General features: G+C 34.6%; 1 protein-coding gene across 1 annotated transcript; it reads left to right on the top strand.

Annotated features, from left to right (window-relative positions):
* Nucleotides 1-8,989: 8,989 nt before the first annotated feature.
* LOC126765544 (piggyBac transposable element-derived protein 3-like) lies at nucleotides 8,990-13,028 on the top strand. The gene is made up of 3 exons (XM_050483157.1): nucleotides 8,990-9,006; nucleotides 9,309-10,755; nucleotides 12,864-13,028. Exons 1-3 carry the CDS (start codon nucleotides 8,990-8,992, stop codon nucleotides 13,026-13,028), a joined length of 1,629 nt encoding a protein of 542 aa, XP_050339114.1.
* Nucleotides 13,029-14,630: the final 1,602 nt, after the last annotated feature.

Here is a 14,630-nt window from a genome sequence, read left to right as displayed (position 1 = left end):
TCCTCAATACAGTCAAATTAAATGAAAATACAATTCAATACTCAAAGTACACAAATTGATCTAATCTAATTAATTTTACAGCAAAATAAAAAATTATGTAAATGACGGATAATGAAATCTCGATTATCACTTTATCATGCGAGAGTATAAAATGTTCGGTGACGCCCGAACTTAGCCCTTCCTTACTTGTTTTGTTTAGGATTATCATGATTCTTCACAGAAAATTCAAAATAGTCTGTATAGCACTGCTCAGTTAATGAGAATCATACTTTCGCTGAAATTTAAAAGTTAATTCTCCACACACTAAACAAAATCTGTGGGGTTACAAACAAATATATTATGTAGGTTAGCTGTTGTCAATAATAAAAATATTGTCAAAAAAGAAGAGGAATAAAAAAGGATAAAAAGAGAAAAGCCAAATAAAGAGGTAAGTGAATGTTTTGTTATCAGCACTTATTTAACAGTTTATTTAACAATAATTTTAATTTTAATACGCACCAACAGCTCAAATTTTCTACAAAAAGTTAATTGAGAGAACAAGAATAGATGCGACGTGTGATCTCATACGTTGGAAAGTGCGGCATCTGAAGACTTCATTTACAAAAGCAATGTCAACAGGAGCAGGCCTTCTCGAGTGTTGAAGGTATGCGTAATAAATGCGACAAAATTTTGTCTAATGTTTATATTTCAAGCAAAATTGCCCACACTTTTCTCAACTAAAATGCATTTTTGGAGCAAAACCACAAATTTATTACTGTTTGAAGTGGTTGATAGTGGCTGCACATCCATTATGAACGAAAGCGCGACCAGCTAAATATTTGAAATCACCTTTTCTGATGTCGGCAAAGAAATTGCGTCTCCAATTAACATTACAGCTAATGTAAGAGAATTGCCAATTATTCCAGAAAAATCAAAAGATTTCGACGAAAAAATTAAGAAGCATGTCCCAAAGTGCAAATCTTGTTGCTTTTCAAGTCGAGCGTAGGGAAATCTTTACAATAAAAAAGGAATGGGAAAAAGAGAAACATGAAAAAGATCACGCCTTGAGTGAAGGAAGATTGCAGACAGAAATTGAAAGGGGTAAAGCTGAAGTAGAATTGAAGAATCGTAAGTTGGATTTAAAAATGCTAGAATTGGAAAAAGAAGAAATATTGAAAAAACTTCAAAATGAAAAGTTCAAAAGTTCAAAATTGAGATGAAATATAAGTTATTACTCTTATCAGTAATTTATTTATCTTTGTATTTAAAAATTTTTAAGTCCAATTACTGTTGAGAGAAATATTTATTCAATACGGTTATTGATGTTTTATCTCTTTAAATTTCTGCTATCTCCTGTCACTCAAAGCGTTATCTTAATACTGAAATTAAAATAAACATTTAGGGTATTCCACCAAACTCGTAAATGTACAAACTTATAAGTGCAAAAATTTACGCTTTAGTTTTTTGGAACGCTCCTTTTTTTCATACGTATAAAAGCCGCGTAAATAGGTATTTTGACTTTCCTGTCAAAGTGCGTGCGTTTATTTAAAAAATAACTTAAAAAGAATTAAAATCTTACAAAATGCCACGAAAAAGTGAAAAAAGAAAACTGTGTGAAAATATTGATAACAATGCACTCAACAGTTTGTCGATGTTACAAGTATTTGGATAAAGTGATGGTTTGCTTAATTACTTTCTGAGAGAATGCACGCATTTAAATGATTTCGTTTATATTTACAGAACGAAATCAAGAAGAAGTGGAAGATGAAATCCTATTTCGCTATTTGATTCCGACCTTGAAAGACTCTGTGCCAAAATCCAAAAAATTCTTTTATGATATTTTGCCAAATTTAGACGAAAACCGGTTGCGACAATTTGTTAGAATGAATCGGGTAAATTTTGAAATTGTACTAAAACTGATAGAAGATGATGTTCTCTTTAACGGAGCAAGTTCCGGCAAACAATTTCCCGTTGCTATGCAACTCGCCATTGTTTTATATCGTCTCGGTTGTAATGGAGAAGGTGCATCAGTTGCAAAAATTGCTAGTTTTTTTGGTATAGGTGATGGAGGAACCATTCAAAGAGTTACTGAGCGAGTCTTTCAAGCAATATTAAAAATAAAGCAAAGGTTTTTGTATTGGCCTGATGCTAAAGGGCGGCAAAGTATTGTCAGAAATACTTTTTTTGAATTGCCGCATTGTATAGGATATGTTGATGGCACAGAAATCAAACTAGCTGAAAAACCTAGCGAAGATCCCGAGTCATATTTTTCGCGAAAGCAAATATACATGCTCTAAAAGTTCAAGCAGTATGTGAGTATAAACTGAGAGTCCGTCACATGGTTCTAGGATATCCAGGTAGCGTTCACGATAGCAGAATCTATAATAACTGTGAACTGGCATTCAAACCATCGTATCATTTAAGCGGCGATGAATGGATAGCAGCCGATAGTGCGTATAAACTAACGAATACGGTTATAACCCCATTTAGAACAAATTCCAACGATTGCACTTTGCAACAAAGAAATGAGTTCAACAATACCCATTCCAAGTATCGTGTGCGTATTGAAAATTGCTTTGGAATTTTGAAGGAAAGGTTTAACTCCCTCAAAGAATTAAAAATCCAAATTAAAGATGACGCAAGTGTAAGGCTTTCTTGCCGGTGGGTTCTTGTTTGCGCCATTCTACATAACATTATAATTGAGCAGGAAAATGGAGCAGGAAATACATTTGAAATCGAAAACATAGAAGATAGTTTTGACAATGATGAAGTGAATGAGAACCAATTTCAACAGTTTCCAGTCTTAGAAGGAGAACACAAGAGACGAGCCATAATAAAAATTTTAAGTGAAATGTCAACATTAAATAGTTTTTAAATTTTTTCAGGTAATTTTGTATTCTTCTTTCTATATCATTGCGAAAAATAACCTGTATATTATTTTTAGGTCTGCAAAATCTAACAAAACCCTCACATCCTGCCCTTACCCTACGATGACTTGGAAAAGCCAAACAATATGGTTGAAAGCTATTGCTGTCGGCGACAGCCAGCAACTAAAATGCCTTAAATTAACAACTTTTAATTTGATTTCATATTTTAAAGCATTAGAAACTGTTAAGGTCTTCTTTATTTGTATATATGTAATCTTTAAAGACACAAAATATATATGAGGATTAAAAAGTTCTTATGCTTTTTTATATTTTAACTCTAGTTCGTACATTTTGAGTTTTTCTTCTCTTTCATTTTCTAATTTCATTTTCGCCAAAGCAAGTCGTTCATCATGTTCAATTTCTATCTTTTTTATCTCCAATTCCTGTTTTTCTTTTTCTTTCATCCAGTCAAATTTTTGCTTCTCCAAGTCCAATTTTGCTTCAAGCATTCCTTGTAATACGCCGGCAGAGCTTGCATTTGGATTTTGCTTTTTCTTTAGGCTGCGTTTCGATGTCATTCTTTTTTTTTAATTCTCAATCTCTGAGTCGCCGTTGAAGCTGCTTGCATTGTTCGATGATAATTCCAGTGATAAATGAACGTCTGGCTGTGGAGTATCGGGCGGAATAGGAGTACTGGCTGATATACGTGAACTCGAGCAACTATTTCAAATATCATCAACATTATCAAATAAAAAAACCTCCTCGCTGTCTTCATAGAGGACTTCTATATTGCTACTCTCAATTATAACCGTCGGGTTCACGTCCTTTCTGAGCCCAAAAATCTCGTCCAGTATTTCGAAGTAGGGACAAATATTTTGAATGTAGTCTGCGAAATTTGGTTTAATTTAATTTCGTATTTAAAAGACAAAGGAAATAAAATACCCTTGACGCTTTCTTCTTCTCCATTTTCAATTAATCCAGCTCCTGTTTGACTACGCCATTTCACGGCCTCGATATATATTCCTTTTAAATAGCGCATTTTGCTCTTCATCACTTTCCAATTAATGTTTGCGAGCAAAGGGCACTTAGCAGATAATTTCGAATAAAATTTTTGTGCAATAGGCTTCTGTATAAAAAAAAATTATGCATTTATAAGCCAATGAAAAAAAAATAAGATACGAACCTCAAATCACTCCGGGCGGTCTTTTATTTCTCCGCGCACTTCCTCTAAAATCTGGCAACCCTTCTCGTGCTCAGCTGTAAATTTGGTGCTCTGGCGAATTTATTTAATTTATATTTAAAACTTTATTGTGAAAATTTTTGTATTAAGTGATCTTTTAAGATAAGTATCAGTGTTATATTGTGCTAGTGAAGCAATTGATTTTACTTTAATTCTGTTCTGGCTAATTTTAATTTATTGTGCCGAGTCATTTTCAATTTGTTTTTGTTGCTACATTTTAAATAGTGCAATTGTTAGCGTTAATTTATATTCCTTACTTAAATTTCTTTCTTGTTTTTATTCATTTCCATCTTTGTCCACAGCTGATCGCGAGTTTCTTACTTTTAGTGTGTTACAGTGCATCTCAAACTGCTCGCTACATTGGTTGTTATCTTTGATAACTAACTATTTTATTGCATTCATTTGTTATAAATATTTTTGTCATCGCGCTTTTTACTTTTATTATTTAACATTTTTCATATTTTTGTTTAATACTGTTTTTGTTCATTATGACTTGTAACTTTCCGAACTGCTCTGTGAAAAGCGAGTCGGAACGCTTTGTTTCTTGTTGGCTTTGTGATGGGCTTGCCCATCTTAAATGTGCTGGATTTTGGATTCCATTCTTGACAGTAAGGGCTTGCGCTGGTCTTGCTTGAAATGCAAACCAACTGAAATTGAATTGTTTAAAGTTTTTAAGCAGGCGCGCAATGGTTTCAAGGAGATTGGTCGAGAGCTTGAAACCCTTACTGAAAAATTTAGGGATTATGAAACGCTGTTTCAATCATTTCAATGCCTAAATACTCGGGATGAGAATACAAAACCTAAACGAAAACGTCCGTCTGATGAAGATACCACTGTATCTTTCTTAAAAAGTATGCCCCCACCCGCTATTGACCTCATAAATCTTGCATCCCCTCGTCCTCAAGGAGAGAAGGTTCCGTCTGCTCAGGACACAGAGAAAACTGTTACTGAATACGGTAAGCGGAAAACTCCTCAAGATCCGCCTCCAAATACCTCCAAGTCAGCTAATAAAAACTTAGTGGTAATACCGCGGAAAAAAGCAATTTTTATCTCGAGACTTCCTACGGATACCATAGTCGAGGATATAAACAGTTACATCTCATCGAAATTAAAAACGGTAGATACAGACATCCGTAAATTTAATTTCAAATACAACAGGGATATTTCCTCGTTTAAGATCGACGTATCCGCTGACAATTTTCAATTGATACTTGACAACTCATTCTGGCCATCTGGGGTCTTTGTGCGCGAATTCGAGCACAAACGTGAAAAGTGATAACTACACTAAAATGCCAAGAAATCCCGTTGATACAAAAACTAATTAACAATAATTCGCTGATTGTTTATTATCAAAATGTTAGAGGGCTTAATACAAAACTTACTGATTTGTATCTAAATAGCATTCATTGCAACTTTAAAATCATTGCTTTGACAGAAACTTGGCTAAAGCCCCACATTTTTGATAACGAAATATTCAACAGCGAATTCGAAATCTTTGGATATGACCGGCTGAACAGAAAAGGAGGTGGCGTCTTGTTTGCTGTTCATTCTTCAATTCCATCTGAAGAAGTCGATGTTCCGTATGCTGACTTGATTGAATTTAAGTGCATTCGTATTTGCGCTAATAGTGGCCATATCTACTTAACATTGTCTTATATACCGCCTCACTCTGACATATCTGTATATATGCAGCATGCTACATTAATAAGTAATGTTTTCTCAATGGTTAATGATACTGATTCCATGATTGTTTTGGGAGATTTCAACTTACCGTGCGTATCATGGAAATCTATTGATGATCACACCATCCCTATTAGTACTCGTTCATGTTTTAACGAGTTCTTAGATGAAATGTCGGAGTTGGGTCTTAACCAAATTAATTTAATTTCAAATGAATTTGGTATGCTCTTAGATCTAGTTTACATACGTCGATAACGCTTCAATGTTCTCTGTTGTCCGATGTGATCCTTTAGTTCGGCAACTTTGCTTATAATAATACACAAGACCTTTGTTTTCGGTTCAACTTTGCGAAAGCTAATTTTAAGAAGATTAATTACGAACTTTCTAAAATAACTTGGCCAGATTACAGTGACAATATTGAATTCCCACTTTAATGAAACTATAGTAAACTTATTTGAAAAATATGTTCCGAAGTGTGTTGTTACTCAAAAAATTAGTTCTAATTTATGGTTTTCGAAAGAATTATGTAAATTAAAAAATAGAAAATCTCGTGCTTTTAAACTTTTTAAAAAACTGGTTTAGTTGCTAACTATTCAAAATATTCTAAATTGCGTCTACAATTTGCTGAACTTAACAAAATATGTTATAGTAATTATATAAATAAAGTAAAAAATAATATTATACGTAATCCAAAATTGTTTTATGGTTTCGTCAACTCCAAACGCAGGATTTCTAATTTTCCGTCCGCTATGAAATATAAGTCGAGTATGTCCAGTGACAATCACACCATTTCTAATATGTTCGCTGAATTCTTTAGGTCCAATTACTCTTCAAAATCTCCACAAAATGTTCCGCATCAGCACAAGTTATGTCCGATTTCTGTCATTAATGCACCTACCATTTCCGAAGCAGACGTCTTAAATCAGTTAAATATGTTAGAACAATCATACAATTACGGCCCAGATATGATTCCCTCATGCTTTCTTAAGAAATGTGCCAAATATATATACCAACCCCTAACAAAACTATTTAACTCATCTCTTAAGCAAGGCTTATTTCCATCCATATGGAAAAAGTCATTTATAATTCCTTTGCATAAGAGTGGATTTAGGTCATCTATTGAAAACTATAGGGGAATAGCAAAGTTGTCTGCAATACCTAAACTTTTTGAAGCAATTATAAAAGACGACATAACCTTCCGGATCTCTCTACTAATTTCTTGTTCTCAGCATGGTTTTCGTAAAGGGAAATCTACCACAACTAATTTACATGAATTTGTATCACATGTATCAACGGGCTTTAGGGAGAATATGAATACTGATGTTATATATACAGATTTTAGTAAAGCTTTTGATAAAGTAAACCATTCAATTCTTTTGAATAAACTTGATCTTCTTGGTTTTCAACCAATATTTCTAAAATGGGTTGCTTCTTATCTTAGTAATAGAATTCAACAAGTCATATGTATTTAAAGATACTTTTTCTGACATAATCAATGTTCCTTCAGGCGTTCCTCAAGGTAGCCATCTTGGTCCAATTCTGTTCTTGTTATTTATTAACGACATATCATCTGTTGTTAAGTTTTCAAAAGTTTTATTATATGCTGACGATGTAAAACTTTTTAAAACATATACTTCAAACAGCGAAAGATGTCAGTTGCAAACAGACTTAAACAACCTAGTTTCTTGGTGTGATAGAAATGACATGCCATTGAACCTTAAAAATGTAAAACGATGTGCTTTTCACGTAGAGCTGTAGACCCTACCTCATACGCAATACAAAACTTTAGGTTGGAGCAAGTATGCAGTTTTGTTGATCTGGGAGTAACTATGGACCCCAAACTCAATTTTAATCTTCACGTATCTTCCACGGTTTTTAAAGCTAAAGGTGCTCTTAGTTTTGTTAAACGTTGGTCTAAAGAATTTAGAGATCCGCTTACCACAAAAATTCTTTTTACATCTCTGGTGAGGCCTATATTGGAGTATGCTTCTGTGGTTTGGAACCCTAGTTACCAAGTCCATTCGGATAAGTTAGAGTCCGTTCAAAAACATTTTTTACTTTTTGCCTTAAATCATTTGCATTGGGATTCCAGTTTAAATCTTCCCCCTTACATTAACCGTTTAAAACTTATAAATCTCCCGACACTCGCTAGTCGTAGGGAGATGCTTGGTATAATATTTCTTGTAAAACTCATGAATGGGTCAGTCTGTAGCCCATCTCTCTTATCTGATATTAATTTTAACGTTCCCGCTCGCCCTACCAGGCAGTTTAGACCCTTACTTTTAAAATTTTCTAGAACAAATTTTGAGTTAAACGAACCATTCCGCCGTATATGTCATGATTTCAATTTTCATTCCAGCACATTTGATCTAACAGACTCACTCCTTACCATTAAAAAATTATTTTATCTACTCTTAACAAGTAACATTTAATAATTAAAAACTTTAATCTAATTCTTAATTTCGGCTGTTGAAATTTTTGTTTCTGAAGCTGAGCAGCTTAAGATCGCACGCTTAAAACTCTCTTGCCTTTTATGACTCGGCTAATTCCACTCGTTCGCGGATTGCGCCCCTCGCTTCGGTTGGGCGGGAGGAGGGTAATCGTTGGGTATTATTATAAAAGCGGAAGCGTTTAGCTTTGACCTTTTCTTCTAATTCCTGAATATAAAATGGATTTCTGCAATTTTCATCTTCACGAGAAATTTAAGTAATACTTACTGATGCACTCATTATACAAAGGTTGCAGATGGTTTTTATTTTTTTAAATTAAACAAAATTTTGCAACAAGCACAAATGTTTGACCGTTCTTTTTTTCTTTGCAAGTAGTGTTGCCTGCACTAAAAACTTTACTTTTTTGAAGCACTAAATGTAAATAATTTTTGTGTAATGGCAACACTAAAACAAAATATCAGTTTATGAAGCAAATACGCGTCGAATTTGCCTCATAGTTTTATACGAAACGCGTAAACTTTTTTTCATACAAATTTTGACAGCTCATTTATCCCATTCAAGCCCACTGTTACATATATGTAACGCACCGCATTCAAACTTTAAGCGCTGGCTGAGAGCAGCATACTTCTACAAATCAGAATTTAGGTCTACCATTTATTAGAATACAGCACTGCAAGCGATTGGTTTTGAAAATCAAGTCAGTTCTCTTTTCAATTTCAACGCAGTTACTTGTGCGCGAAGTGAAGTTTTTTAGAAGTGGCAAAAGCGGAGAAATGACGTCACGTCGAAGGTAAATATAGATATTAATATATTTATATGTCTGATAAGATGAATATTGTTTATTAAAAGTTATTGATAAATATGCAAAGAAAGTTATAAAAATGAGAGAAAAAATATTTCCTGGGAGGAGTGCTCCCTGAAGAGCCGATAATGAAGGCGTTACATATATGTAACAGTGGGCATCCCCCGTACTTTTTGCTGGTTTTGTTAGGTATTAGCAACAGGGAACTTTTTATCCGTGTGCATAACTACACAAGAATATTATAACTTTATTTTCATGTGTGTGTCATAAAAGTTTATATTTATGTTCAGATATACTTGTTTGACATTGGAGGAAGCAACAAATATCCTTGAGGAATTGATGTTAGATGATGATGGGGATGAGATTATTGAAAAAATAGTTATTGAACCTCCGAGCGGTAAAAATATTGAAACAGATGAAGATTCTGGCGATGAGGATGGCAGTGGACGACCAGATAATTTGCCTAAAGCACAGTTAACGCAATCCTGCCAAGTTATCATGCGGAATACTGCTGAGGAAGATTTCTTGGATGAAGCGCTAAGGGATGTCTTGAACTATTCGTCCCACAATTTGGATGTTGATGTCTTAGATGCCACTTTACCAACATTTGAGTCGTCAACTTCCAGTTTGATTTTGGAAAAAACACCAAGTAAGATTGTTTGTAAAAACGTATTACCCTCTGAAACCAAAAACCGGAGTCAACGACCACCAACTTTAAAACCGACTGCTGCTCAGAAAAAATTGCCAAAGCAAAAGAAAAAGAAGCAAGGACCAACAAAACGAGCTAAACAAAGAAGAGAACCTATAATTCAGTGGGTTGAGGATAATAACACAAGGTACCAACAAATTTTTCCAGAGCCAAGCTATCTTGACTGCGTTAACCTATCGCCCCATGAGCAATTTGAAAAATTTTTTGACGACGAATTGATTGAAATGCTTTGTACGGAAAGCAATAGCTATGCCGTATATTGTGGTCAGGTGAACCCACAAATAACAACACAAGAAATGCGTGTTTTCATTGGAATACTTATAGTCACTGGTTACTCCTTTCTTCCTGTAAGAAGAGGGTATTGGTCAAATGAAACAGATTTTCTGAATGTGATGATTAGCGATGCTATGCGCAGAAACCGTTTTGATACAATTTTCCGCAGCATACATTTCATAGATAATGCAAAGCAGCAGATAAATGATAAAATATGGAAGCTACGACCATATACTGATGCCTTGAAACAGCGTTTCCAGAAGCACTTTCATCCCGAGAGGAACCTGTCGTACGATGAATCGATGATAGAGTATTATGGGCGTCATGGTTGTAAACAATTCATAAGAGGCAAACCATTAAGATTCGGTTACAAAATGTGGAGTTTGAATACCCCTCTTGGATATTTAATAAATTTTGAAATGTATCAGGGAACAAATCCTCGTATGAAAACAGAATATCATAAATATGGCAAAAACATAACGCCGTTGTTTTGCATGTTGGATGAATTTGATGAAACCATCAAACATCTAGAGTTTTCCCTCCACTTCGACAATTTATTCACTACTACCTCGGCGCTAGTTGGACTGAAAGAACGGGGTTACCAAGGAACAGGCACCATTCGAGAAAATATGATTCCAAAATCATGCCCTCTAAATTCAAGAGAGGAATTGAAAAAACGCGAGCGGGGCCATGTGGAAAGTGCAATAATGAAAGATACAGGCATAAAAGTGACCAAATGGGTTGACAATGCAGTCGTAAGTGTTGCTTCAACCATACATGGCAAATTACCATTGACTACCATCGGAAGATATTCGCGGGCCGAAAGAAAAAGGGTAATGGTTCCTTTGCCACATTCCATTTTGCAATACAACAAATTCATGGGTGGAACTGATAGAATGGATCAGAACGTCAATGCATATAGGATTGGTGCTCGTGGAAGGAAATGGTGGTATTCGATTTTCACATGGCTTATAGACGTGTCGGTTCAAAATGCTTGGCTTTTGCATCGTAAAGGTGGGGAAAGCGTAACCCAATTGGATCGCAGAGCTATTGCCTCCAGATACTGCAAAACTTTAGGAGTTACAAAGCCTCCTCAGAGTTATCGCCGAGTAGCCAGTGATGAAGTGAAATACTCCAGCCGTTTTGATGGACTAAATCATTTTGTGGTCGAAATACCCGGCAAAAAAAGGCGTCGTTGCGCTGGTCTTAAATGTAAATCACATCCATCTTCTATGTGCAAAAAATGTGATGTGGGCTTGTGCATAAAATGCTTTGAAAAATACCATTATTTTGAAAATAATAAAATATAAGTATGAACAACAATGTAATAAGAGTATGAGTGTTCATTATTCTTTCAATCTGAATTGCTTTATTTTGCTAATGTTATCTTGATTTTCGCCAGAATAATAGTACTAAACATTAATTTTAATAAAAAAAATTATGAAAATTGCATTTTACGTGAAAAAGGATGAAGTCAGAAACTATAAGGTACTGCCCACTGTTACATATATGTAACACCTTCCAGAGCGGAAGCCAGATAAACTATGAACACAATTTTTGTTTTCCCTTGTTTCTAATCTCAATTGAAAAAACTTTCTTAAATTTCGCGCCCCTAACCCATCAGGTTCGCCGTGGGCTTGAATGGGTTATAAGGCACAGAATTTTACGAATTTAAGAATTTTATGAGGCATTTATGAGTTTGATGGAATACCCTTATTTATTTTGTATAGAATAATTTTATGTGATTTAAAAACTGACAGATGCATTAAAATAAATTAAAGAAAACATTAATGCGTATATGGCTTCTCTTTTAATTTCTCCAACATGGTCATCAGGTTCAATAGAATCTTTAGTAGTGGTTTACGGTTCTGAAACGTCGTCGAACGAAGTGAAGCCATTATTAAATATCGGGTGATTTTTTAAGAGCTTGATAACTTTTAAAAAAAAAAAAAACGCATAAAATTTGCAAAATCTCATCGGTTCTTTATTTGAAACGTTAGATTGGTTCATGACATTTACTTTTTGAAGATAATTTCATTTAAATGTTGACCGCAGCTGCGTCTTAGGTGGTCCATTCGGAAAGTCCAATTTTGGGCAACTTTTTCGAGCATTTCGGCCGGAATAGCCCGAATTTCTTCGGAAATGTTGTCTTCCAAAGCTGGAATAGTTGCTGGCTTATTTCTGTAGACTTTAGACTTGACGTAGCCCCACAAAAAATAGTCTAAAGGCGTTAAATCGCATGATCTTGGTGGCCAACTTACGGGTCCATTTCTTGAGATGAATTGTTCTCCGAAGTTTTCCCTCAAAATGGCCATAGAATCGCGAGCTGTGTGGCATGTAGCGCCATCTTGTTGAAACCACATGAGTCAACATTTAAATGAAATTATCTTCAAAAAGTAAATGTCATGAACCAATCTAACGTTTCAAATAAAGAACCGATGAGATTTTGCAAATTTTATGCGTTTTTTTTTTAAAAAAAGTTATCAAGCTCTTAAAAAATCACCCGATAAAATAAATATTCAGGCGACTCTCGTTAATTCGATACTCGAGGGACTCTTGAAATATTACGAATTATCGAGTGTTTGAAATATCAAATGGTTCGAAATTTGTGAGAGAAAATAAATAAAACTTCGAAGTATTAAGTGTTGGTTAATTTTTATTTATTAATATAAAAATGACAAGAATTAAGAGGTACATTCGTGTACATACATGTATTCGTAATGTGAATTAATTAATCTTTCGAAAGAAGTTTGTTATACTGGTTTGCTTTAAAGCACAATTCTGCTGCTCACACTGCTCAATAACTTTTTTTAAGAGAAAAAGTGCCTGAAATGCTTTTTCATCACTTTCGTTTTGTGGACAGAAGCTTTGTAAGGTATCAAAAGAGGATCTCGCTTCCTTAACTCACACCTCTGCCAAAGGTCCCGATGTATCGTCCTCATCTTCATCGTTACTTTGCGTATCTGTCGCAGATAAAATTTCGCCATCGGTTAGTGAACCTGAGACAGCAACATTTTCATCTACTTGAACAAAATCAGAAAAACTCACACCGCTGATGTCAACTAATGGTTCTATTATTTATTTATAAGTATTGGAAGATTTTCTTGATTTTCTTTTAATAAATCTGATTTTTTGAAGCAGTTGAGAATCGTTAGGGGTGTTACAGCTCTCTATGTTTTGTCAATTAGTAAAATAGCTGTCAGAACCGTGATATGTGCAGTTAGCTGTTTTTCGAGAGATTCTAAAACGATCTTAACAATTTCTTTGCGATAGAACGTCTTACAATCATGGATAATTCTTTGGTTCAATGGTTGCAATTTGGAAGTTGTATTTGGTGGAAAGAGGTAGAGTTCCACGTTAGACAATGTAGGAGGACTATTGTGGACAGTGCAGTTGTCTAAAAATAGTAAAATTTTCCGCTTTTGTCATTTCATGGTCCCATTACCTATTAAAATCCAATTGTTAAAAAGTTCTGTCGTCATCCAAGCTTTTTTGTTAGCACGATAATAAACGCGAAGCAAGCGTCTTGTCCGGTAAACATTTAAAAAATAGGCCAGTTTCATCAGTATTAAAAATGTCTCGGGCATCACAGTTTTCAATCAAGGTCTTCAATTTACCGTGCCAATCTAAACAAACTGCATCATCAACCCTTCCACTTTCCCCACAAACTTTTTTAAAAACAACTCCATTTCTCTTTTTGAAATTTGTAAGCCACCCTTCACTTGCCGCAAAGTTTTTGATGCTTAGAGTAGACGCGAACTCTTTTGCTTTTTACTTCAACAAGTTCCCGCTAATAGACACTTTTTGTCCTCTACACTGTCTTAGCCAAATGACCAGGCTTTCTTCCAGACGAGGAAATTCACCTTTAGTAGTTCTTTTCCGTACTCCAGCAGTTTGAGCAGCATTAATTTTCTCCTTGTGCTTTATTATTTTTGAGAGAGTACTCAGAGGAATCTTAAATTCTTTTGCAACATCACTCTTCTTCTCACCTTCTTCTTCTTTTTCGATTAACTTTTTCTTTTCAGCAATCGTCAAACATTTAAATATACTTTCTAGGGCTCATAACTAACGCTAACTTTTAATCTGCATACCAACGAAAGAGTAACAGTAACTGAATAACTAAACAAACCAATTCGTGAGAAGTGTGTGCGTCAAACAGTCAAACTAATCATAACAAAAACAAAGGCTCGTGTATCTTGATACAAGTTTGAACTTGTCCTTACAATCTTTCCGCCTCTTCTCTCTGCAACTTTGAATTGTCGAGTGTTTGACGCTGATGAGTTGTAATTAACGCGTCGTTTTGTTAAATAGCAATGATTTTTTCGTTCGAATTACCAAGTGTATGAAAATGTATTGATTTAGTTCGAAATATAAAGAGATTTAGTAGGGAACTCGTGATAACTTTGAATTATAGAGCGGTTCGAATTATCGCAGGTTTCAATTAACGAGAGTCGACAGTATTTGTATTCTGCTTAAGTTTAAAGCAACTAGTAATAACCCCCGATAATTGGGGGACTCCGTTATTTAAAATAAAAAAAGTAAAAAAAAATTGTTTTATAAAAACTCAAATTATTCAAGTACTTCATGGAAAACTACATTCGTAGTGGTTTTATTTTGGTCGTAAGTCTTA

Source organism: Bactrocera neohumeralis, unplaced genomic scaffold (genome assembly GCF_024586455.1).
Source record: "Bactrocera neohumeralis isolate Rockhampton unplaced genomic scaffold, APGP_CSIRO_Bneo_wtdbg2-racon-allhic-juicebox.fasta_v2 cluster10, whole genome shotgun sequence".
Taxonomy (NCBI): Eukaryota; Metazoa; Arthropoda; class Insecta; order Diptera; family Tephritidae; genus Bactrocera; species Bactrocera neohumeralis.
Note: the sequence above shows the minus strand (reverse complement) of the source record. Positions and strands in the feature narration are given on the sequence as shown.